At 43.3% G+C, this 24,384-nt stretch overlaps 2 protein-coding genes across 2 annotated transcripts; both read left to right on the plus strand.

The window, feature by feature from the left end:
- Positions 1–1,753: 1,753 nt before the first annotated feature.
- Positions 1,754–2,674, plus strand: LOC116078008 (olfactory receptor 1361-like). Its single transcript, XM_031352919.1, has one exon. It carries the CDS (start codon positions 1,754–1,756, stop codon positions 2,672–2,674), a length of 921 nt encoding a protein of 306 aa, XP_031208779.1.
- Positions 2,675–17,256: 14,582 nt separating this feature from the next.
- On the plus strand, positions 17,257–18,180 carry LOC116077901 (olfactory receptor 1361-like). The gene has a single exon (XM_031352753.1). The coding sequence runs from the start codon at positions 17,257–17,259 to the stop codon at positions 18,178–18,180; it is 924 nt and encodes a 307-aa protein (XP_031208613.1).
- The last annotated feature ends 6,204 nt before the right edge of the window (positions 18,181–24,384 follow it).

The raw sequence follows: 24,384 nt of genomic DNA on the forward strand, positions 1-24,384 counted from the left end.
GAGGGGAAACTGGGAATGGAGAAATTTACATGTAAATAAAGAAAATATCTAAAATTAAAAAAAAAAATGATAGGTTAGGAAAACCCCTGAGGCTCTTTTAGACACTCTTGGTGGCAGCCTTTCCTCTCAACAAGGAAGCTTAAGCAGAAGTGGGATTGAAATCCAAAAGCAGGAGGTTAAGAGCCTAAGTAAGGGGCATCCATGCATGATCTACAATAATGCACTGGTGTTCTGCAGAAGCTGTACACCCGAGGGCTTAGCCTATGACATGCTAGTACTGCTCCCAGCATCTCAACATCTGTCTCTCAATACACAGTACACAAAAATATCAAAATTTGCAGTTTTATGTTCTCAGGATCAATCTTTAGCTGTGGTCCCGCCCCACTGTGACAAGCATCTCACTGCCCCTCTCTATGTCTGGAGTCTAGAATATTAGCATCTCCAGTCAGAGGACTCTCTTGTTTGTCCTTTTGGACTACCCATCACTCCCTAGTCCACTGACCCCGTGACCCATCAGAAGCATATTCTAGCTTTTTAACTTTAGTATGTGTATGGTGTACACATATGTTAGTGAGTGTAGGTGCACGTGTGCTGTAGCACTCATATAGAAATCTGTTGCTCATTTCACCATGAGAATACTGGGACAAAAGATGTGCACTGTGGTGTAAGGTTTTACATGGGCTCTGGGGATTTGAACTAGGGTCTTCACACTTGCATGGCAAGTGCTTTACTAACCGAGCCATCACTCTAGCCCATGCTCTAGCTTTGTTTATTTGTTTATTACATTGTTCTATGACCATTGCAACATCCCAAAAGTTAACTTGGATTTCACATCTCAGTACTTTGCTTAATTTCACCTCTGAAGTACCACCCCGCCACACTGTCCCTACAATATGCACATCTTATAACCAATATCATCAATTTCCTATATTATGTTCTGTCCCTGAAGTCAGGCTATTTCATGTTATAGATGCTGCCCACCTCTCTTCTCTGTCCCCAGGTCTTTGATCACCTCTGGATGATTCTCCTCCCCTTCCCAGCTTGAACTGCCTCACTCCAGGGCATTGTGGTCCTGATGTTCTCCTGACCTCCTGCCCAGGTGATTTCTTAGCCTTGGGATTGTCTTTTGAGATGTAGGTGAATTTTTATTTTATCCACCTGTAAGAACTTTATTTCCAGTAGAAAATGTGCTTAGAACCATCTTCAGAATGGAAGGAGAGGGACATAGCACACAGGAGTCTGGCCAGCAGCTCAGGTCAGTGCATGGTATGTGTTCATGGATGCACATGTGGTTGTTTTTGTATATGTGTATATATATATGCCCATATGTGTATATGTATAACACAGAGAACAAGACCATCAGCTCATTTTGAACTCTCATTGATATTGACCAACAAATTTTGATAAATCACTTGGATATCCACTTCTTAGTTTCCTTATAGAATATATTATATCAGTTCCTAGACTGAGTTAACTATTGTATAAAATGTGCATTCATACATAATATAATAATATAATATAATATAATATAATATAATATACAATTAAGCAAACAAGAGCAGAATCAATAAAACTACAGTCATTATAATTCAATCCTCTCAAAATGGACCATTCTTTTGTTACAAAATACAGTATGAGGCAATTTACTAGCAGTAAATTTTTAGCCAGCAAGTAAATATTCCCAAACTGTATTTTCTTCCACGTGTTGGTGGATACAATTTCACTGTGTGATCTCACTTTTTCCTACAAAGACATGGATGGTCCCAATCAGACATCTACAGATTTTTTCCTCCTGGGATTCTCTGGAAAGTCAGAGCAGGAAGAGGTTGTCTTTGGAATGTTCTTAGGCATGTACATGGTCACCGTCTCTGGGAACCTTCTCATCATCCTGGCCATCAGCTGTGACCCTCATCTCCACACACCCATGTACTTCTTCTTGGCCAACCTCTCCAGTGTTGACATCTGCTTCTCCTCAGTCACTGTCCCCAAGGCTCTGGTGAACCATGTGTTGGGAAGCAAGACCATCTCTTACACAGAGTGTATGGCCCAGATGTACTTCTTGTTCATATTTGGCAATCTGGATGGCTTCCTCCTAAGTGTGATGGCCTATGACCGCTATGTGGCCATCTGTCACCCGCTCCACTATACCATGATGATGAGGCCCAGATTGTGTGTCCTCCTGGTGGCCATATCATGGGCCATCACAAACCTGCATGCTCTATTCCACATTCTTCTCATGATTCAACTTACCTTCTGTTCCTACAATGCAGTGCACCACTTCTTCTGCGACCCCTATCTTATCCTGAAGCTCTCTTGTTCTGACACCTTTATCAATGATGTTGCAGCCTTCACTGAGGGTCCTTTGATATTCCTGACACCGTTTATATGCATTGTTGTTTCCTATGCTTACATCTACGCTAAGGTCCTGAAGATGCCCTCTGTCCATGGGATAAGGAAAGCCTTGTCCACATGTGGGTCTCACCTCACTGTGGTCTGCCTATTCTATGGGGCGATCCTGGGAGTTTATATGCATCCTTCTTCCTCCTACTCACTACAGGACGCAGTGGCCTCCATCATCTTCACAGTGGTGACACCCATGGTCAACCCTTTCATCTACAGCATGAGGAATTGTGACATCAAAGGAGCCTTAAGGAAGATAATTCTCAGACCCTAGAATATGAAGTTTCTAAAGCTGAGAGGACTCCTAGACAGCATGTATTTCTTCACTTTTATAAACAGAGATCCAGACAAGTCCAATGCTCAGCATAACTGTGTCTGGGTTAATGGTAAATAATTGAGATCAGGCTTTTGAGTTGGATGGTGCCACATAATCTCTTTCAAAGAGTCCAACATTATCTCCTCAAAGGGATGATTCCAAGTTGCTATACCCTCATCATATGTGACCCTCATCTCCACACACCCATGTACTTCTTCTTGGTCAACCACTCCAGTTTTACAGACAAAAAGAAAAAACCCCAAGAACATTTGCAATTACTCTGAGTTGTGATGTGTTTAACATTTCCTTAAGACACTAGCTGCTACATGATCAGAGAATTTTGATAGATGATCGAGTCACCTGCCTCTATGGCTTCAAACAAGTAGGTCTGTGATTAATCTGGTAAATTACCCACATAAAGTTTAGTTCACCCATGCTAGACCACTAGAAGTTGTTGGTTAGAGAATTCTCCATGCTCAGAGCCACTGGTGGCTGTGGTGTTGGTAATTTCCCTTTGTTGCAGCCTCAGTCCCTCTCCTACATTCCATAGCTCAGAACATCACCTCTTGCCTTCTCTTCCCACCTAACATTTTGTTCTTCAGCATGAGCACTGCATGAGGATGTACTCATAGGGGGTATTAGGAACTACCAGGAAACTTTGGGCAGTGGCTCTGCTCACCCATAAAATTCTTGATGTCCCTTCAAATTTCCATGGGCTGCAGGAAGCAGAGACTTTCTTACAAAGCTGAGGTGTCTGTCTAGAGTTTCAGCAGTGTTGGGGAGCAATGGGGCTTGAACTGATGTCACGTTTTTTTGTAATGGGTTGGTCTGGTACTACTCTGTGTTCAAATGCTAAATACTATCCACCAAGATCTGGTGGCCTGTAATGAGGAGGTCCTCAGGGATGAGGAGACCCTTAAATACACCAAATGATGCTATGTAACTTTGATCTCCAATTTAATTGGTCAATAAAAGGTTAAAGCCTGCGATTGGGCAGTAGACAGAGATAGATGGGTTTTCAGTTACCTTGCTGGAGCTTACAAGTAGAGAAAGAAAGGACACAGAAGGTGGAAGAGGCCATTATAAAAGAACCATAAGCATGTGGCCAGGATAAACAGCAAGTAGCAAGGGACATATGGCTGAGGTATATGATAGTTCTAAAACCTGCCCAAGCTAGGCTTACAGCTTATAATTAAAATACCTGGGCTGTGTGTCTTTTATATGGGCTAGCAAGAATTTATAATTCATTTTACAGATTATAATTAGATCTCAGGTCTTCAGAGTCCAAGTTTACTCTGGCCTATGGGCCAAGTTGTCCAGAGCTCCAGTCCTCTTCTAGAGTGTACTAAACACTAGGTGTCCACAATGTCAGTTGTCAGGTTCTTTCCTCATGTCCAGATACATCTGCCCTCCATCTCCTGGGATAGGGCAGTGGTCAGAGCTCAGAGGCCCTCCCTTCATGGTCTTTGGCTCCTCTCTTCTTTTTCCCCCAGTCTCCTGGCTTACGTGACCTTGTTAGCATCACCATTATTAGCTCCTTCCAGACTGTCCTGCCTCTGACTTCAGTGATCTTGATCCCAGTCTCACTGCTTCCTTTCTCTCCCTGCATATCCTTTTATACACACTAGTTCTATTTGTTCCTCCTCAGGCATCGACAGGGTCCAATCACTCAACTCTCACAGAAACAGAGGCAAGGTAAAAATACTCCTTCTTCATGTAGAAAAGCCTTACAATGAGTTGGCTTCAGGATTCCCCACTAAACTCTTCTCCCGGTACCCCAGGAGCTCAGAGTGTGGTTAGCAACAGGTTCTAGGTGGCTCTTGGAACTGACTATGAGCTCCCCTAAGTCTCCTCTATTCTGGTGGGTAGGAATGTCTCCTCCCATGTTTGTCACTACAACATACAATGGCCTTTGTTAAAATAATGTTGGAATCAGAGTCCTAGACCAGATAGTTACTGTGGTGGTTTGGATGAGAATATCCCTTAAAGGCTCTGATATTTGAAGACTTGGTCTCCAGTGGGTGGTGCTATTTGTGGGGTTTAGGAGGCGTGGCCTTGCTGGAAGAAGTATGCTGGTGGGGGCTATGTGATCTTTCTAGTTCATTCTCTCTCCATCATGCTTGCCTTTGAAGATGGGTTCTCAGCTTCTGCATCCTGCAGCTCGCTGCTATCCTCTGTTGCGACGGATTCTCATCCCTCAGGAACCATCAGCCAAAATAAACTCTCTTCTCTAAGTTGTCTTGGTCATAGTGTTTTATCACAGCAACAGGAAGGTAGCTAATGCTGTTACTCTCCTGAGAGAGTTCTTGGCCTTCTGGCAATAGCACAGCTCCTTCCTGCTCTCCATAGTGTCTGTTCTGACCACTCTGGAATTTCTCAGCTGCTGAGTAAGCTGAGAGCTGACAGTCATGGGAGTCTTCTGAGACTATTAACCTTGAGGATCACCTTTTGGTCACTAGAAGTGCTGCTAGTGTCTGGAGTTTGAAGGTCAGTCTTTCATCTGTTTCTATCCTTCATATCCTTCAGCTCACTCTGGCTGAGATAAGGGCTACAAGTAGACAATCTAAAAAAGTAGGATTTAGGAGAGGCTTTTATTGAGGGTTACAGCCCAGCATGGAGGCTGGTGTACACGAGAGAAGCCCTCCGGTCTGACAGTGAGGCTGAAAACTGATGCGAAAACTTCTAGTTATTTGAAAAGTTAGTTATGTCAAATGATGTTTTGTTGGGGCACACAGACAAAAGATGTCTTGCTAAAGCAAAACCATGAAAGACTGTTTTCCTGAAGCAGACACAGGTGAAAGGATGTTTGGATACAGCAGACACGTGAAAGGACCAGTGATGAAGGAGTGTAAATATGACCCCACAGACAGTGGAAGAGGAGCACTGAGCATTGGCTTGGTTTGCTCTACCTCACTATTCTTTGTTAAAGACATACATGTATTGGCTTGCCTTACATGGAGTTGTTGAGCTCAACTCGTGGTAATGCTGCCATTGAGAGAAACTTGCCCAAGAACTGCTCGTGAGGTTCCTGCGGCAGCTTGCTGCCTCTGAGGCCTTGCCTTAGGCTGGTGGGTGAGCCTAGCAGTTTCTTCAGGATTGAAATACAGCTGCCTGGTATCTGCTTACTGAAAGGACTGGACTGTAGCTGCTGGCTCGTGCCTGGGTCTGCCTACCTAGAGAACGGGTCTGCACTGCAGCTGCTAAGTTGTATTTGGTGTTTGCTACAGGACTGAACTGCAGAGAAAGAAGATCAAGTTTGCCTCCAAAGAATTCTTGCTAAACAGATCTATTCCTCCATATCCTAGGAAGTTTTCTCTCCCACTGCCTCTCCTGGGTGGTGGACTAGAGAAGAGGTTGAACCCTTATTAAAAGTAGGTTGCAAAAAAAAAAAAATATGTCTACAGAAAATCGTGGCACGTCTCTAGCTACAAGATTGCTGTGGTAGGCTTATGCACAGCTTCTAGACTCTACCAATCGCAGCAGCTTCTCATATGTGGACTCTAGTTTCACCAAATACAGGCCCTGTGTGTGCCGTCTCTCCTCAGTCAATCATGAGGTTGTTGCTGAGTTACTGGTCTCTGGCAGATGTGCTCTTCTGAGGCTAACGCAAGAACAGCTGTATCTCTGAGGCAAGGTCATCCGGAACTCATTGAAGTTTATCATGGCCACTGAGAGCTGTCCCACAGCGAGCATCAGTTGTCTGGGATAGTCATGACTAAAGCATGGTCTCCCAAGAAGTTCTGACTTCAGCAGCCAGTCTCAGCTACATAGCAATTTTGAGGCTAGTCTGGGATACATGAGGTTCTGTCTTCAACTAACTAACTAACCAACTAACCATCTATCTATCTATCTATCTATCTATCTATCTATCTATCTATCTATCTATCTATCTATCTATCTATCTACCTATCTATCTATCTATCTAACTAATTAAATTAATAAATTGTAACTGTTTGATGGACAGCTCTTGTTCAAGATACTTGTGCAGAAGGGCAGGGTCTGACAGCTGCCAATCAAAGCATCAAAAACAGTTCAGTTCCCAAGAACCTGGATGTGCTGGCTAGTTTTATGTAAACTTAACACAAACTAGAGTCAACTGAAAGGAAGAAACCTTAACTGACAAAATGCCTCCATATTATCCAGCTATAAGGCATTTTTTTCTCTTTTTTAAAAGATATTTTTATTCTCTGAGAGTTCCATACAATGTATTTTGACCATATACACCCGCTACTCCTACCCTAACCCTTCCAGTATCTATTGCTTCTTCCCCACTCCCCCCCCACTTCATATCTTCAGTTTTGTTTGTTTTAATAACCCATGGAGTCCAAATTGTGCTGCCCATACACTCCTGAGTATAGGGCATCTGTATTTTCTTAGTATTGATTGGACATGGTGGGTGGTGCCATCCCTGAGCTGGTTCTGGGTCCTATAGGAAAGCAGGCTGAGCAAATCATGGGAGCAAGCCAGTAAGTAGTCCTTCCATGGCTTCTGCATCAGCTCCTGCCTCCAGGATTAAGCCCTGTTTGAGTTCCTGTCCAGGCTTCCTTCAATGATAAACAGTGTTGTGGAAGTGTAAGCTGAATAAACCCTTTCCTCCCCAAGTTTCTTTGGTCATGGTGTTTCATCACAGCAATAGTAACCCTAAGACATTAACTTAACTAAAGGAAAGCAAATATTAAAGAGTGCCTACATTAAAGGCCTACAGAACATCATTGCTGTTCATAACTTTATATAACAGGACTTCAGGCTCAGGCAAAGCTTTTGGGAGAGTTGGACTTTTCTATCTGAGTCAATGGAAAATTGAAAAATAACAGACAACAAAATGTAGAGCCCTAACAATTAGAATCTAGGGAACTCAAGCCCTGCAACGCCACTGTGGAAGGTAAGGTGTTTCATTGAATTTTGGACCCAGAGAAACAGCAACTGAAAGGGCTGTGTGCAGAGCCCAGGATTTTCTTTGGCTGTTTCTAGGGTTGAGTCTTCTTGTGTTTTTTATGTTAGGTTAAAACTCTTGCATGCAACAATCCTCCTGCCTCGGGGTGTTGAATAACTAGTACTACTGGTATTTGAGCTTCAAAAGCTGGATGTGAATGGGACTTATCTGGTGATGTAAAGACAAATATTAAGAGTGTAGTTAAGAATTATGTAGGTTTAGTAAGGTTGGTTGTAGATTTTCCTCTAAGAATCATGAGCTCACTAGCTGTGGGTTAGTTGGTTAGGTTTCAATACCAGGCATGATTTTCCTCTTTGTGAGCAGATCCTGAGTCCAACTTAGAAAGCTGCTGGTTACTACCAAGGCTAGCATGCCACCATTGCATCCTAAGGATACTGTGGTATTAAGGTCACTCCTCCTTACAACAGAGGAGATCAGCACAGAAAGCCACATCCAAACAAAATGCACAGTAGTCGAGCCCAGCTGAAACGGATACACCTACAAAACAACTTCTGTGCCCAAGGCTCAGGAAACATTGGGTAAAGAGAGACGTTGGTTTACAAGACAGAGGATCAGGGAATTTTCTGTGAGATTGTGTCTCCTGGGAAAGTCAGAAGCTACACCCATAAAGTTTCACATACACAGTTGCCTAAACAGTAAGATTCATAAGGTCAACAACAGCAGACTTACTAAACCAGAGTGGGGAAAGCCCAGGAGACCTCAACCCTATTCAAAGAACTACAGGCAACTAAGGGATGCTAAGAGTAGAAGAAATTGTCTTGCTCTGGGAAGAGCATCCACTTGCTTATCCAGTACCAAATGGTCAGCCCTGAAAGCGTGTATGTGTGTGTGTGTGTGTGTGTGTGTGTGTATTATATATACATACATAAAATATATATTTAGGGTTTATAGATAAATAGATAGATAGATAGATAGATAGATAGATAGATAGATAGAGCACTACTGTGTGTGCATTTATGTGTGTGGATACATGAATGTATATGCATGTAACAAAAATTAATGAAAAAAAAAAAGAAGCCATGAATTGAAAGAGAGCAAAATGGTTTCTATTGGAGAGTTTGGAGGGAGGAAAGGGAAGGGGAAATGATGTAATTATATTATAATTTCAAAAGATAAAAGAAATATTTTTAAGTTGAATGAGGAGGAAGATAATGGATTAAGATGAAAGTCAATGAAGTTATTAAAGGATCCAGAGACAAAGGGGAAGCCATTCTCTATCCACATGTGCCCCTTATAAATTATCTTAGAAACTCATTATTCACTGGCTAGCTGTATTGGTGTGCCCATTGCAGGCTGATTACTTCTACACACACATCTTGGTTTTCATTCTTCTTTGATGGAACACCCACTTCTGTTGATCTCTCTGTCTTCCTGAATTATTTCTCTCCAGCTCCCTGCACAGAGAGATACAGAAAGAAGGGAGAGATTCCTCCAGAGGGATAGGCAGACTCATCCTGGACCTAGTTGTCTGTCTGTGAGGAACTCATGAGTAAGAAGAGCAAGGCCCCACGTGGAATCCCTGGTGCTCTCTTCTCTCAGAGGCAGACCTTGTACCAAAGTTGCATCTTGCTCCCTAGTGGCAGGCACATTGTCTGGTGACTTACCTCCTAGGACCTGAGTTAACAGAGACCAGGCCTGGCTCAGAGCCTTTCTTCTCTAGGCCTAGACTCCTGGGAGACTCTGCATTCTCTCCTTTCCACATGTAATTTCTACTTACTACTAATTAGCCTTTGGGGAGTCAATTCTTGGTGTGCCAATTAAACAACTTTTTAAAAAAGTTTGGTATCAGCTCAGTGAATGTTGAAATAAACGGTCATCTCTCAGCCCTGCACAGTTCCCCAGACACTGCTCTCCCAGAGGGACCTGTGACTGTGCCACATCAGGGTCACTGGAGTCTCATGGAGTCACCTCCCTTCCACATGTGCACCAAGGCTCTAAGCCTACCAGCCCTATGACTGTCACAAGCAGAAGCCTCCCTGCCCTGGGCTGGCTATTATAACCTTCTAGAAATTATTGTTCTGTGGTAGTTTGATTCCTTGTACTTCAGAACAAGGGCAAAGCTTTCTTCTTCTTTCACGTGAAGTCAACAGATGTTCAGTAGATGACTCTGTTCTGGGCATTGCCCTCTTGCCACATGGGACTTGGAAGTTGGCTTTGTCTACTTCCTGAGCCCTGAGTCCTGATGAACCTGGCTTTCTAGACTGAGTCCTCATATATACATCTGAACCTGTTTTCAAACATCTGCCCAGTGTCTGCCTTAAGTTTTGTGTGTGTGTGTGTGTGTGTGTGTGTGTGTGTGTGTGTCCCACAGGCAGTGGGGGGAAAGTGGCTGATAAAATTTTGAGGCATCTTGTTCTGTAGAAAGGGAGTGATTTCCAGAAAGGGGGAAGGAGACAGGGATAAGGGGTGAAGAAAAAAAGAGCACAGAAAAGAAAAGAGGAATAAGGCATGCCAAAAAGACACAGCAGCCACACTGAAGGTGCTCCCCACGGCTAACAGACAACAGACAGTGTGGTGGGCCGAGAATGCCTAGTCATAACCTGAAATTTTAACATTTCTCCCAAACCTGAAACTTTTTGAATGCCAACATGATACAGAAATCCTTCAGGTGACCTCATGCCCCCTGAAACAGGCACACTGAAATCACTGTATAAAATTACCTCAGGCTGCATATACATATATAGGGGACCCACAAAACAAGTACAGTCTCATGTTTGGACTGGGATCCCAGTCCCATGGCATCTCATTATGTATATGCAAATATTTCAAGATTTGAGGAATTTGAAACACCCAACATTTCTGTTCCCAAACACATTGGGAGAGGGAGTCTCGGTGTCATTGTGACTCAAAATAGGAAATAGATATGAGTAAGTCCATTCTGGTTGAAAGCAAACAATGGAGTCAACAAGTGAACAGGGGAGAGGAAACGGGGTCTTCCAGCAGATGTCCTGGTAGTGTCAGTGCCATACCCCTGTCCCATCTAGTAGGGTGTGGAGCTCAGTCCCCTCCTCCCCCTTGAAAGGCAGCTGGATGGGGTGACTTGCAGCCAAAAAAACAGATTACTGAAGGGGAAATGATAAAATGCTCTCCTTGCCAAGCAATAAAGTTTGACATCATCAATGATAAATCACTCTGATATCTTATATCCCTGCTGTGGCATGAAGGTGTGGGGAAATAAAATCCCACAGAGGTGACCCTCCTCCAAAGCCATAGTGATACTATAATTATGAAGTTAGCAAACCCCGTGTAGAATAATATTGAACAAAATTGTCTGCCCAAGATTCCTCAAAACAATTAAGAATTTGAAAGACAAGGAAAGACAGAAATTAGTATAGACAAAAGGAAAATCCAAAAGATTTGGGGTTTAATTGTCCCTTGTTTTGAAATAGGCCTTTTTTTCACCATACAGATGTGCTTTCTTTAAATACAAATGAGCAAAAATTAAATATAAACACAAATTTATGCATAGCTATAGGATTAAAGTAATACACAAAATGTACATTTATCTCCATTTAGGTATAAACACACATTTAAAGGTTTTTATAATCAAATCTTTGAGTAGTCTAAATGTTCTGCAGATTAGAATAGAAAGTTCAGAAACACATAAAGATGCAGAACGGTGAAGCAGTTATCTCCAGGGCCTTTTGCTCACAATTGTCAGCAAAGATTAAAAAAAAAAAAATCAGAGAAAAACTGAAACGGGAGAAGTGACTCCGGGTAAAAAGTAAGTGATCCTCAGTAGACACCGGCCATAGTTTCTCATCAGATACCATGGAGACTGGATGTAGTGGACAGCATATTAGTAGGCTGACAGACCTGGTGATGGATGCCTGTATTCCCTATACCAGGTCAGGACAGGCGTGTTATGAAGTTTAATCCAGGCTAGACTACATAAGGAGCTCCAGATCACTCCCAGCTACTTAGCAAGACACAATCTTTAAAATACAAAAGTAAATAAATAAGAAAACAAACAAGCTAAATGAAAATAAAACCATAGAATTGTTTATGGAAACAACTATCCTTCCAGAATGAAGAAAAAATTAAGATGCTTCTAGATTAGCAGATGCCAAGGAGGGCATTTTCAGTAAATTTGAACAATATATAGTAAAAGGAAACCTTTAGGCTAAAACGAAAGTGTGCTTAGGCATTGATGGTGGTAAGCACACAGGCCAATGATTATTGTACTTAGATCAACAATGTTCCCTTTCAGAAAGCCAATACATAAAAATAATAATTATAAATTGATATTAGCTGTCATACAATATATAAAGGTGTAATATGTTACCTTGATAAAAGCGGAGAGACAGCAACATATATGAACTCATTTGAACCCAAGATATTGACTCTTAAGTTAGCAAGATTGTTTAAAGATTAAGATGTTAGTTACGGCTTTCAAAGTAATAGTCAAGAAAACAACTTGAAATACACAGAAAAAGGAAAGAGAGAATCAAAGTAGAATGATACAAAAAAGAACCAACTGAATAACAAAAGTTTGACAATAAGAAAATTGAGAAACAAAGGATAAGGCATGGAAAAAAACAACTTACTGTCAGAGTTGAATCCTTCTTGGATAGTGATCCTATTAAATATAAACAAATTAAATTATTTTTGATAAGCAGAGATGCATTTCAAAAATATCCTCCCACACCAAAGTTCTCACGTGCATCTGTAGTCAAACAGTTGGGGGGAGGGGGAGGGGGAGGGGGAAGGGCAGCTTGTAGGAAGGACATTGTTAGGAAGAAGGGTGGCAAAGGTGAGGTGGGAGGAGGGGCAGGTGAGAGCATCTGCGGTGTGAAAATGCCCCACACTCAGTATTTACATGTATGAAACTGTCAAAGGAAAAAAAATCAAGGATGGCATATGAACTTAAAAATAGAATCTACATGTAAAATGTATCCTGCTACCTGAAGAACTCTTAAAATTTAGGGGAGGCAGGTATTTTTTTGTAACCATACCTGGCCTTGCTCCAACAACTTAAAACAATTGCCTTATGTATTTGTATAAGGGGGAAGGGAAAAAACTGCCAAGCTGAAAACCTGGGTTCACCGGATCCCCAGAACTTACATGAAGGAAGGAGAGAACCAGCTCCTGTAAGTCGTCGTCTGATCTGCATATGTGCACCCCCACACCTACATATACACAGGAAGGAAGGAGGAGAGGGAGGAAGGACAAAATAAGGCTGGAGGACAGAGCACCTTGCCTGGCATGAGTGAAGTCCTGGCTTCAATCCTCAGCACAGCAAGGATTAGTAAAATAAAAAGAGTGAAATCAACAGGCTCACATTAGTGGATGATAAATCAACAAAATTATCTGGTGACAGTGGAGTCATCAACACTGTTTGCTTGGGGCTTGACAAGTGACTATTTCTTGAGAAATACTCTAGTATCCCAGTAGAAGTATAAATAGAGTAAAAGTTGAAGCTGGAGAGGAGGCTGATGGGTTAAGAGCACTTGTTGCTCTTCCAGAGGACCCAGAATGAACTCCTAGCACCCACGTGGTGCTTACTTAACAAATGGTAACACTCTTGGCTCCTCCATCACTTCACAGGTGGTATATAGACATGCAAAGGCAAACCCACATATGCATAAAAAAATGAAAATTAAAACCAGCAAAAATGGTATCTCTGAGGATTTTCAGTTTCTGTTTTTTGTGGACTACAATTCCCATCTCAGAGTTGACAACTGACTTTGGAATATAAGCTACTTCATCATCATGACAGTGCATCCTTTTCTATGCCCCTCCTCTCACTGACTTGTCAAAGAACAGCAAAGGAAAGAGAGGCAAGGTGGCCATGTATGTCTGTACCAGTGTTTCACAAGAAATGAGTTCAGGACAATATTTTCAGTGTTCAGACAGAACTCAAACAGTTAGCACTTAGTGCTGGTCCCTAGTGGGGACCGCCAAGGAATGAGCCCTAGGGGTGCCCCAGTGTGTTAGTCATTGTCATGGCAACCCTAATCTCCAGGGATGCTGAGTCTATTTATTTACTCACCAAAGCTTGACCATAGAGAGCCATGCATCTCTTCCTAGATGTTCTCCAGCAGTGAATGTCCCACAAATGAATTGGCCCAAACCTAGCATCAAGTATGGAATCCACAGAGATGGGGATTGTGTGAAAGCCATGGAAAACACAGACAGCAGCATGTGAGCCAATCTGGGTAGGTAAGTGGGCACTCCCATCTCAGAAGCAGACAGGGTCACCGAGACACAACTCAAAGAATGTATGAGGTAAACCAGGTCCAGGATCAGAGGGAAAGTTTCTTGGTCAACACTCAGACCTTGTTCTGTCAAGATGTGCTGCCCACCAAGAACAGGGCAGACTCTTCCCAAGATAAAAGTTCTCACAGGAAAAGGAAGAGGGCAAGTTAGGTTTAGCAGGGTGAGAAACAGAGACCACAGTTTACTGAGAAGCTTGGCCAGACATACACAACCAAGAGGTGGAGGGGAGGAAGAGGAAGAGAAGAAAGAAGAGAAAGAAGTGCAAGGGAGAGAGGGGGGAGAAAGGGGAAGAAGAGGGAGATGAGTGGGAGTGAGATGGAGGGAGAGTGAGAGATCGAGAAAGAGACCCAGAGAGACAAAGACACTAAAAGATAGTCTCTGGGTAAGATGCTCCAAACCTCTGCTGTAGTATTTCTTTTCTTATGTCCATCCATTGTGACATGTGGTCACACAAGGAATGTGCTTCTGACTAAAGCTACATAGATGCCATTCTCAGTCCCATAGAGGGATACTGGTTGACTCTAGTCCAGGGAGTAACATCCTGCATTTGGAGATTCAGGGTCACCAGCACCCAGTGATGCAGACATATCAGGCATCTCAAACACAGTCATACATCCTGTGACTCCTAAAAGATTAACGTTAAATCAACTAAATGTACATGTAGAGTCTCTCTCTCTCTCTCTCTCTCTCTCTCTCCCTCTCTCTCTCTCTGTCTCTCTCTCTCTCTGTCTCTCTCTCTCTCTTGTTCTCTTGTGTTTGTATGTACACTCTCTCCCTCCCTCTCCCTCTTTCCCACATGTTTGTATTGCACTCTCTCTCCCTCTCTCTCTCATGTGTTTGTATGTTCACTCTCTCTCCTTTTCTCGCTCTCTCCTCCCTCTCTCTCCTTCTCTCTCTCTCCCTCTCTCTCATGTGTTTGTATGTGCACTCTCTCTCCTTTTCTCTCTCTCTCCTCCCTCTCTCTCCCTCTCTCTCCCTCTCTCTCATGTGTTTGTATGTGCATTCTTTCTCACTCTTGTGATCTCTCAGAAACCTTTAGGGAACTGAATAAGATTTATAAGGAGCATGTTAACTCTCCAGTCACAGCAGGAGGAATCATGGTGTAGCTTTAAACCATAAAATTTATGATTCCAACACAATGAACAGACCACTCTTGCCATCCTACTCTCTCTCCCAGGAAAGCCATCTACCATGAAGACCAGAATAGTATAAGTAGCAGCCAGCACACCCCCTTCCTGCTTCATGGCTTATCCCACAACCTCCTCTGACCCTTCATCTCTCAACTTCCATGATCCCCTCCCTTTACCTGTGACCTATTGGCACTTCTAGCTATCTACCACGGTTCTAGATGTTAGCACAGGTCAGACGAGCTCATATCTCTGCACTGTATTCTTCTTTTCACCAATTTCTCTCACAGTGGCTGTCACCTCACTGTCTCCATGACATGTACATCTTCAGCCAACCCCACAAGGGCTCTCTGTATGCTTTCCTCCGCGGCTGTTTCTTTTTCTCTTTTCAAATCCTTTGGTTTCTAAGGGAAACTACTTCTCATTTCCTGCTGAAACAAGAATTTTCTAGCAGATGCTGTAGATATATTTTACCTGACCTCTTGTCTCTGGACATTTCTCCTGTTGGGAGTATCTTTAAAATGCACTGCATAGATTTTTTCTTTGCCAATCAATAGTGCTCTTTCTTCCAGAGAAAAACAGACCAAGGGTTGGAGAGATAGCTCAGTGGTTAAGAGTCTGCACTGCTCTTATAGAGGACCCAAGTCCAGTTTCTAGCGTCCATGTTATGTGGCTCAAGACAACCTGTAGGTACAGTTTCAGGGCATCCAATACCCTTTTTTGGCTCCATAGGCAATACACATAGCTGCACATATGCACACAGAGACATACGCAATAAATAAATAAAATAAATCCTTAAAAGTAATTCATTCAATTGTATCTGCTCTTCTTCTTGGGATGCAGGAAGCTGGAGGAGCTTGTGTGGAGCTAGATCAGGGGACCAACAGCTGTGAGTTAGGGTGACAACGGCTTCATGGCGGATAAAATGCTGAGGATTTAAAACTACCAGACAGACCTATCAAAGCCCAGGGACGTCCAAAATTCTAAGAAAACAACATAGCTACAAATACAACTGTATATTTGTAGGACAGCATTTAAGAAACTGTTTGCCATGTGGTTAAACTGTCAACAAATGGCAGGTTTGTGAAACAGCAGAGTGATTGCCAGATGGGTACTTCAACCTGCAGTCCCCAGTGCTGAGTGCCCTAGGACTGGAGGAGTAGCAGTTTGCTTGAGTCCATGGTACCTGGGTACCATAGCAATACCATGTGTACTAGCTGGTTTTGTATGTCAACTTGACACAAGCTAGAGTCATCAGAGAGGAAGGAGCTTCAGTTGAGGAAATGCCTCCATGAGACATTTCATTTATGGGGCAATCCTGAGCATTTTCTCAGTTAGTGATCAATGGCAGAAGGCCCACTGAACTATGTGTGGTGCCATCCCTGGTCTGGTGGTCCTGGGTTCTATAAGAAAGCATGCTGAGAAAGCCATGGACAGCAAGCCAATAGCATCATCCCTCCATGGCCTCTCCATCAGCTCCTGCCTCCAGGTTCTAGCTTTGTTGGAGTTCCTGTTCTGACTTCTTTTCAATGCTGGACTGTGATCTGGAAGTGTAAGCTGAATAAACTCTTTCCTCCTCAACTTGCTTTTTGGTCATGGTGTTTCATTGCAGCAATAGTAACCCTAACTAAGACATCTTGCTTCAAAAACATACAGCTTGCACACACACACACACACACACACACACACACACACACACACACATATATACACACACACACTTGTGTGGGGACAATCAGACAATGGTCACAGAATTCATCCCCCTGGGACTCACTGGACAGTCAGAGAAAGAAGAGGTTGTGTTTGGGATGTTCTTATGGATGTAACTTGTATGTGTGTATATGTGTGTGTGTGTGTGTGTGTGTGTGTGTGTGTGTGTGTATGGTAAAAGAAAAATCACCAGATAATTTTGAATTCTCCTTTCTAATATGTAAGTGATTAATTACATGACAGCTCCAATAGGTTTCTTTAGCCATAAAGTGAATTATATTACTTCAATCATTAGACTAAGTTTGATACTGTGAAAAAAAGCGACCAAGTTTGGAACAAGCCAGTAGGAGTATTTACAAAACTTACAAATGAAACATGTTTAAACTAACCAGGATTTTGTTTAAAATTACAAAAGAGACAATTCAGTTTTAGTTCATCCTCAACCTATCACTAAACTGTTTTAAATCTTACGTTTTTGCTCAAATATTAGCAAATGATCTGACTGCATGACCAAAGTGTTCTTCTCAGACATGGATGGGGACAATCAGACAATGGTCACAGAATTCATCCTCCTGGGACTCACTGGACAGTCAGAGAAAGAAGAGGTTGTGTTTGGGATGTTCTTATGGATGTACTTGGTCACCATTTCTGGGAACTTTCTCATCATTCTAGCCATCAGCTGTGACCCTCATCTCCACACACCCATGTACTTCTTCTTGGCCAACCTCTCCAGTGTTGACATTAGTGCTCCATCTGTCATTGTCCCCAAGGCTCTGGTGAACCACATGTTGGGAAACAAGACAATCTCTTACACGGGGTGTATGATTCAGATCTATTTCTTCATCACATTCAGCAACATGGATGGCTTCCTTCTGAGTGTGATGGCCTACGACCGCTATGTGGCCATCTGTCACCCACTCCACTACACCATGATGATGAGGCCCAGACTGTGTGTCCTCCTGGTGGCCATATCATGGGTTATCACAAACCTGCATGCTCTCTTGCATACTCTCCTCATGGTTCGACTCACCTTCTGTTCCCACAATGCAGTGCACCACTTCTTCTGTGACCCCTACCCTATCCTGAAGCTCTCTTGTTCTGACACCTTCATCAATGACCTGATGGTCTTCACCATTGGTGGGCTGGTATTTCTGACTCCATTCACATGCATTATTGTTTCCTATGCCTACATCTTCTCTAAGGTTCTGAAGTTAAAATCTGCCCATGGAATAAGGAAAGCCCTGTCTACATGTGGATCTCACCTCACTGTGGTCTCCCTCTTCTATGGGGCTATCCTGGGCATCTATATGCACCCTTCGTCTACATACACAGTACAGGACACAGTAGCCACCGTCATCTTCACAGTGGTAACACCCATGGTCAATCCCTTTATCTACAGCCTGAGGAATCGTGACATTAAAGGAGCTCTGAGGAAGATAATTCTTCGATCTTAGTATTTGAAAATTTTAGAACTGAGGGGACCCCTAGACATCATGCTTTGTTCATCTTTACAGAGAAACCAATGTATATAGGTCTACAGGTCACTGTGGCTATTCCTGGAATTAGGGTTACATGATCACAGTCACCCTTTTAAATCTGCAATTGGCAAGAGGTTACTATCCCCAAAGCAACAATGTGTCATGTCTTTAGAGGGGTGGTTTTTAAAGTATTCACTTTATAGTCAAGAAAATTTGAAGTTTGGAAATATTTGAAATTATTTATCTGGTGAAGGGCCCAACAATCATTTAAGGCAAGTCTCTCACAGTGAACCAGAGACTTCAGAGGACTTACAGATGACCCTCGTCAGAGTTTCAGGTCCCAGGGGCCTCAGTTATCCTGGTGACTTAAATAGAAAGACTAGATTTCCTGGGTCTTAACAACTATGGGCTATTAATTATAGAATGATCATCTCTATTATCAGGGTTTCTTCATTGCTGTAGGGAGTGGAGGAAACCCTAAGTAAATGTGTTTTGTTAGCATAGACATGGCCATGTAGAGGACTCCATGCAGAGGCAGGTAAGGCTCAATAGGGATGAAAAGCTTTCCTTGAGAATTTAAGTGTGAGTGACCAGCGTGCTCAAAGATTATCAACTATAGCTTTCTCCTCCAGCATGTTAACAGACTGAGACTGCTCACCTACAGAGACTGCTTATGGAGATTAGCTAACCACTGCTCCTATGTACTTGAGTAATAAACACACTGAGGTTCTGGGGTATGGTGGTAGTAGGTGCCCTTCATCAGAGTGAACACACCTTTACTCGATCCCAGCTTTCCCTTACATGTGTCTGCTTTTTCTTCACTGCTTCATCACCCCGTGTCAGGGTTCCAGGATCCAAGCTGCAACAGGTCAGAGTAAATTGCTGCTCAGGTGCCCCTGCCTGTGTCTTAATCTCTATCACAGCTCAGGATGTCATTCTTTATAAGCTCTCTCAGATACACATACACACACAACCTGACTCTCCTGGTGTTCCCTACTGAGCACAGGTACTAGACAGGAATGGGCAGTAGAGGCTTCAGACAGCATCTGGGTCTCAGATGCAATTCACGCTGTGCCTTCAAGTCTCTGCTGGAAGCAGAGATTCTCTTAAAGCAGAGGTGTGCCATATTATGATAGCATCTTAGGGACATAGGAACACATGCAACCAGGAGAATAAGGGGCTGATGAGATAGCTTGCTGTATAACCTGACCACTTGGGCGGATCCCAGGATCACACGATGGACAGAGAGAACTGATGTCCAAAAGATGGCCCCTGACCTCCACAAGTGTTCTGTGCCACACATGGGTCTACCATATTAAAATAAAGAAGAGGATGAGAACAGTCAGTGGGTTCATCAAAGGGTAATAAGTCAAAAGGGGAAAAGAATCACTCCACCTCCCCTTTCTTAGGTAAGTCATGATTTGTCATAAAGAATGTTATGCTCAGAAGGAGTAAAAGAGTGTATGTAATTGAAATATATTATGCACATTTGTGAAAAATCATATTGAAACTCATCATTCTTAATAGGTAATATTCACTAATTTAAAAAGCAACAAAAGCTTTAAAAAGAAGTAGGCGTTCACAAGACCTCCACAAAGGACCCTGGCAATTTTTTTCTAGGACTTGAGTTAGTAGACTTCAGGTCTGGTCCAAGAGCCCCCTTTCCCTCAGCCTAGATGCTGAGAGCCCTATATGGACAATCTCTGTCTAGTACTAATAAGCCTTTGGGGGCAACTATTTGTAAACCAATGGCAACAGGAGAAATGTTTGACCTCAGTCGTTGTTGAAATAGATGACTGTCCTTCCCTCTGTACAGTTCTCCAGACACCCATGTATCTGGATAAACCAGAGACCAGGAACTGGCCTGGGTCAGGACATTCAGAGCCCCACGAATCACTTCCCTCGGTCTCTCCAAGTGTGCATGCCACAGCTAGGCCCATAGCTGTCTGTCGATGTCCCAGGGAGCTCTTCTTGGTGCAGGCTGGGGATGCAAACTCCCAGACACTATTATGGTGAATCTCAGAACCCTGCTGGGGCCACTTTCAACAGACCACCCTTGGCTGGTATATTCATGAATTTTCTGTTGCTATGATGAAATGTCCTGACCAAAAATGACTTAGAAGAGAAAAGATCCGGAAGGGTTATATGCAGAGAAAGACTCACAGAGATGGCATATCATCCTTACAACGGACACAGAAGGCGAACAGGGAGTGTGGGCAGGTTAGAAAGCCTCAAGACCCACACCCAATGACATACTTCCTCCAGCAAGGCTCTACCCCACCTAAAGGGGTCCATAACTTTGCGAAATAGTGCCACTAACTGGGGACCAGGTGTTTAAATATGAGAGCTTGTTGGGGGGCATTGCTCATTCAAGCCAGCACATCAGGGAATATAGCTCACCTCAGAAATTTGCCAAGTGTTCTAGAGGTTATAGGTTTAGTCTCCAGCATGGGGCTACTGATCCTGCTCCAACCCCACTCAGATTCAAACATGCCATCTAGTGTTTGCACCAAAGTTCAAAGTTACACTGTATTTCTGATCCAACATTTCTGGTTTGTGATCTTGGGGAGACAGGGGATGACTTACCTTAGATCCGTGGCATCTTGAAGTATAAGTCAGGGGAGGGAAGGAAGGAATGGGCTGTGGGGAGATGCCCACAAAATCAATCCCAATGAATTCCAAACAGTCAAAGCCAGAACCATTAATCAACAAGTAAATATGGTATTACAATGTGTACACCCTGGCAAGAAAATCAAAACTCTAACATAATTCCCAAATCTCATATTGACAAGTACCAACATGATACCACAGGTAGAAAATTCCAGAACTGACCTTACCAGGCAATCAAAACTTGAGAGCACTAAAATGTTGTATGAAGTTACTTTTATGTTATATGTATAAGTTACATATAAAACACACAAATCCATTTTACATCTATGTTTAATTCTAAGTTGTTTTATTATATAGACAAACATATTCTGAAATATGAGAGAAACTGAAACCTGAAATACTTTTGATCCCAGGCATTTTTGGCCAAAGATATACAACTTGTATTGCATTATGACTTAAAATCTGATATAAAATTTAAGTCCATACTGATTAAAATAAGTATTTGAATAAGCGAAGAGATGAATAGGAACAGTTTTTCCATATAGAAAAATTCCAAATGGAATGGGTATCCTGTGGTGATTCGGATAAAAATGGCTTCCCAAGGCTTATGTTTGAATGCTTATTCACCAGGGAGTGGAACTGTTCAAGACAGAGGAGGTATGACCTTGTTTGAGGAGGTATGTCATTGGGTGTGGGCTCTGAGGTTTTAAAAGCTCTTGGCAGGACCAATATCTCTTTCTGCCTTGCCACGCCCACTCCAGTTGAGTCTGCAGTGACAGTAGCCCACAGAGATGAGGTACAGCTTTAGAGAAGCTAGCCTCTTGGAATTCGTTGGCGCCCCCTAACTCAGATGTGTTCCAGATTGCTCTTTGCGATAGTCAATGGAGAGTTTTGCGTGCCTTCTTTATTGTTCAGGCATAAAGGTGCCCCGAGAAATGATTTGTAAATAGCCAAGCTAAATTAAACGCTGTTTCCTGGCCCCTACAGTGTTCCAGCATCCTAATTCCGTGCCAAGCTGTTGTTAGCTTGGAATTTCACAGGGAAGCTACTTAAATCAGATAGACTGTCTCCAAAGTAAGAGAAAGAGATCAGGCATTAGTTTACTGTCAACTAAGTAAAATTAGAATTCTCGAAGCAGTCACACACACACACACACACACGCGCGCGCGCGCGCGCGCGCGCGCTCACGGCAGACTACATATTAGAGGGAAGCTAGTGAGCTTCCCCTGCAAATTGAGAATCTGTCACTAATGTTTATAGTTACAGCCAAAGCCATTTCCAAGAGCTGCAAGATTGGGACCTCCTGGTGCTTACCTCCAACAGGCCCAGAGGGTTAGTTTGTGGCTGGCGAGAGATGGCTCAGCGGGACCACTGCTCTTCTGAAGAAATCATTCTCACCTGGCTGTTGGAATCTTACTGACTTTGATATGGCTGCTGCCTGCCTGCCTGGTTTCTGTCAAATTGCCCTGACTGTTTATTTAACTTACTTTTGTGTTCAGTATGACTAGAAAAGCCTAATGTGTGAGAGAGAGTTGTGTGTGCTGCGAGGCATTCCAGCCTCTACCCTCCTGTGGTCCGCACCCCCACCCCCAGAACCCCGGCCTGGCCCTGCTCTGCTCGAGTGCTCTGAGCCTGGAGGTGCAGCGCCAGTCCAGAGGAGAGGCTTCTGCTTTAGACCCATCGCCACCTGACTTTTCTTTTTCTTTTGTAATGACCATGAAGGTCTAATGCCTAGTTTTGAGAATATATGCACTCAGATCCTGCACTTCCTTGTGTTGTGTCTGTCTGTCAATCGCTGAATTTTTGCCCACTTGTGCCAGAACTCTATTTCTCCCGCTCATTGAGGGATCTCCAAGGCTGATCCGGCCCGTGACACTGCCTATGGATTAGGATGTGGAAGCCTCAGTTACTTCTCCAGCACTGGGAGAGAAACTATGGCTTAGTGATTCATGGGGGCCAGGAAGGAGAAAGTGCAACTGTGCAAGTAATATTTCCTCCCTCCACCACCATGTTCATTCTGTCCAAGGATCCAGTCCGTAACTGAAAGAATCCTTTTCTGGCTAATGGCAAGTAGTTTTCAGAAGCTGCATTACCTACCATACCAAACAGAGAAAAATCTTTTGGAAGAGGTGTAGTGAGACCATCCAGTCAGGAATGGGGAACCCTTGTGATAATCTACTGCGTTAAGTTGATATTGGGATGCACCATTAAGTCCCATGGGTTAAAGAGACGCAGACAGAAGAATTGAAAGATTTTGCCTCATTTCTCCTCCTATCCCCATGTTCCTCACCCACTAAAGCTGAGTGAAGGTTACGAAGTCACACCACAGACAGAGCCCCTTCCAGCAATTCTAAGCCAGTGGATAGAAAGGCAGTGCTTTTAGACTATGTTCAAGGCTGGGCACAGTGCCAGTTTACTTCTGGAGAAGATGCTTCATGCTGTCAGACAGAAAGTTCATCATGAAAGCCTGGGCATATTTCACTTGATCAATATCAGCCAGTACCAGATTCCAAACATACATTATGTACACAGCTTTTCCTAACTCTCTACCCACAACAGCAGGAGATACTTTTATAAAAAGATGTCTAGGCACTGGTCAGAAGACCATGAAACTTCTCGCAAGTACACCACAAGATGTAAGATGTCATGATAACGTCTGTTACAATGGCATCTAAGAGCAAATCCCCTGTAAGCTAGGAAGGTATGTCCCAATCCCCAAAGAGCTGGAGGATTGGAAACCCTTATCCAAATGCTGCAATGCTGTAGTGCTGTGGTGCTGTGGTGCTGTGATGCTGTGGTGTGATGTTGTGATGCTGTGGTGCTGTGGTGCTGTGGTGCTGTGGTGTGATGTTGTGATGCTGTGATGCTGCGGTGCTGTAGTGCTGTGGTGCTGTGATGCTGTGGTGCTGTGATGCTGTGATGCTGTGATGCTGCGGTGCTGTGATGCTGTGGTGTAATGCTGTGGTGCTGTGGTGCTGTGGTGCTGTGGTGCTGTGGTGCTGTGATGCTGTGATGCTGTGGTGCTGTGATGCTGTGGTGCTGTGGTGCTGTGGTGCTGTGGTGCTTTCATGTTGTGGTGCTCTGATGATGCTATTGTGGTGAGGTACCATGATGCAATGGTGTTGGGCTGTGATGCTCTCATGATCCATCTTCACATTCAACTTTTATGGATTTAGACTCAACTTAGACACATACCTCTGTGCATGTCTACAAGTATGTTTCCAGAAACCTTTAACTGAAGGGATACCTGCCCTGAATGTGGGTGCCACCATCCCAGGTAAGCTGATGACCAGTATCCACCTCCTTCTCTCTGCTTACTGACTGTGGCTGTAATGTGACCAGCTGCCTCATAAAGCCATCACCATTGCATTTCTCTATGGTAGAATGTGTCCCCTCAAACCCGAGCCAGAATAAACCATTCCTTAAGCTGCTTCCATCAGACATTTTGTCATAGCAATAAAAAGAGACACTGAAGAAGAGTCACCCAGTCCATTGACTATTCCCCAAATTCTCTAGCTCTAGGTGTCACTCAAATCTCGCAACACTTTTTTTTTTTTTTTTTTTTTTTTT

This window comes from Mastomys coucha, unplaced genomic scaffold, assembly GCF_008632895.1.
Source record: "Mastomys coucha isolate ucsf_1 unplaced genomic scaffold, UCSF_Mcou_1 pScaffold5, whole genome shotgun sequence".
In the NCBI taxonomy this organism is placed as follows: Eukaryota; Metazoa; Chordata; class Mammalia; order Rodentia; family Muridae; genus Mastomys; species Mastomys coucha.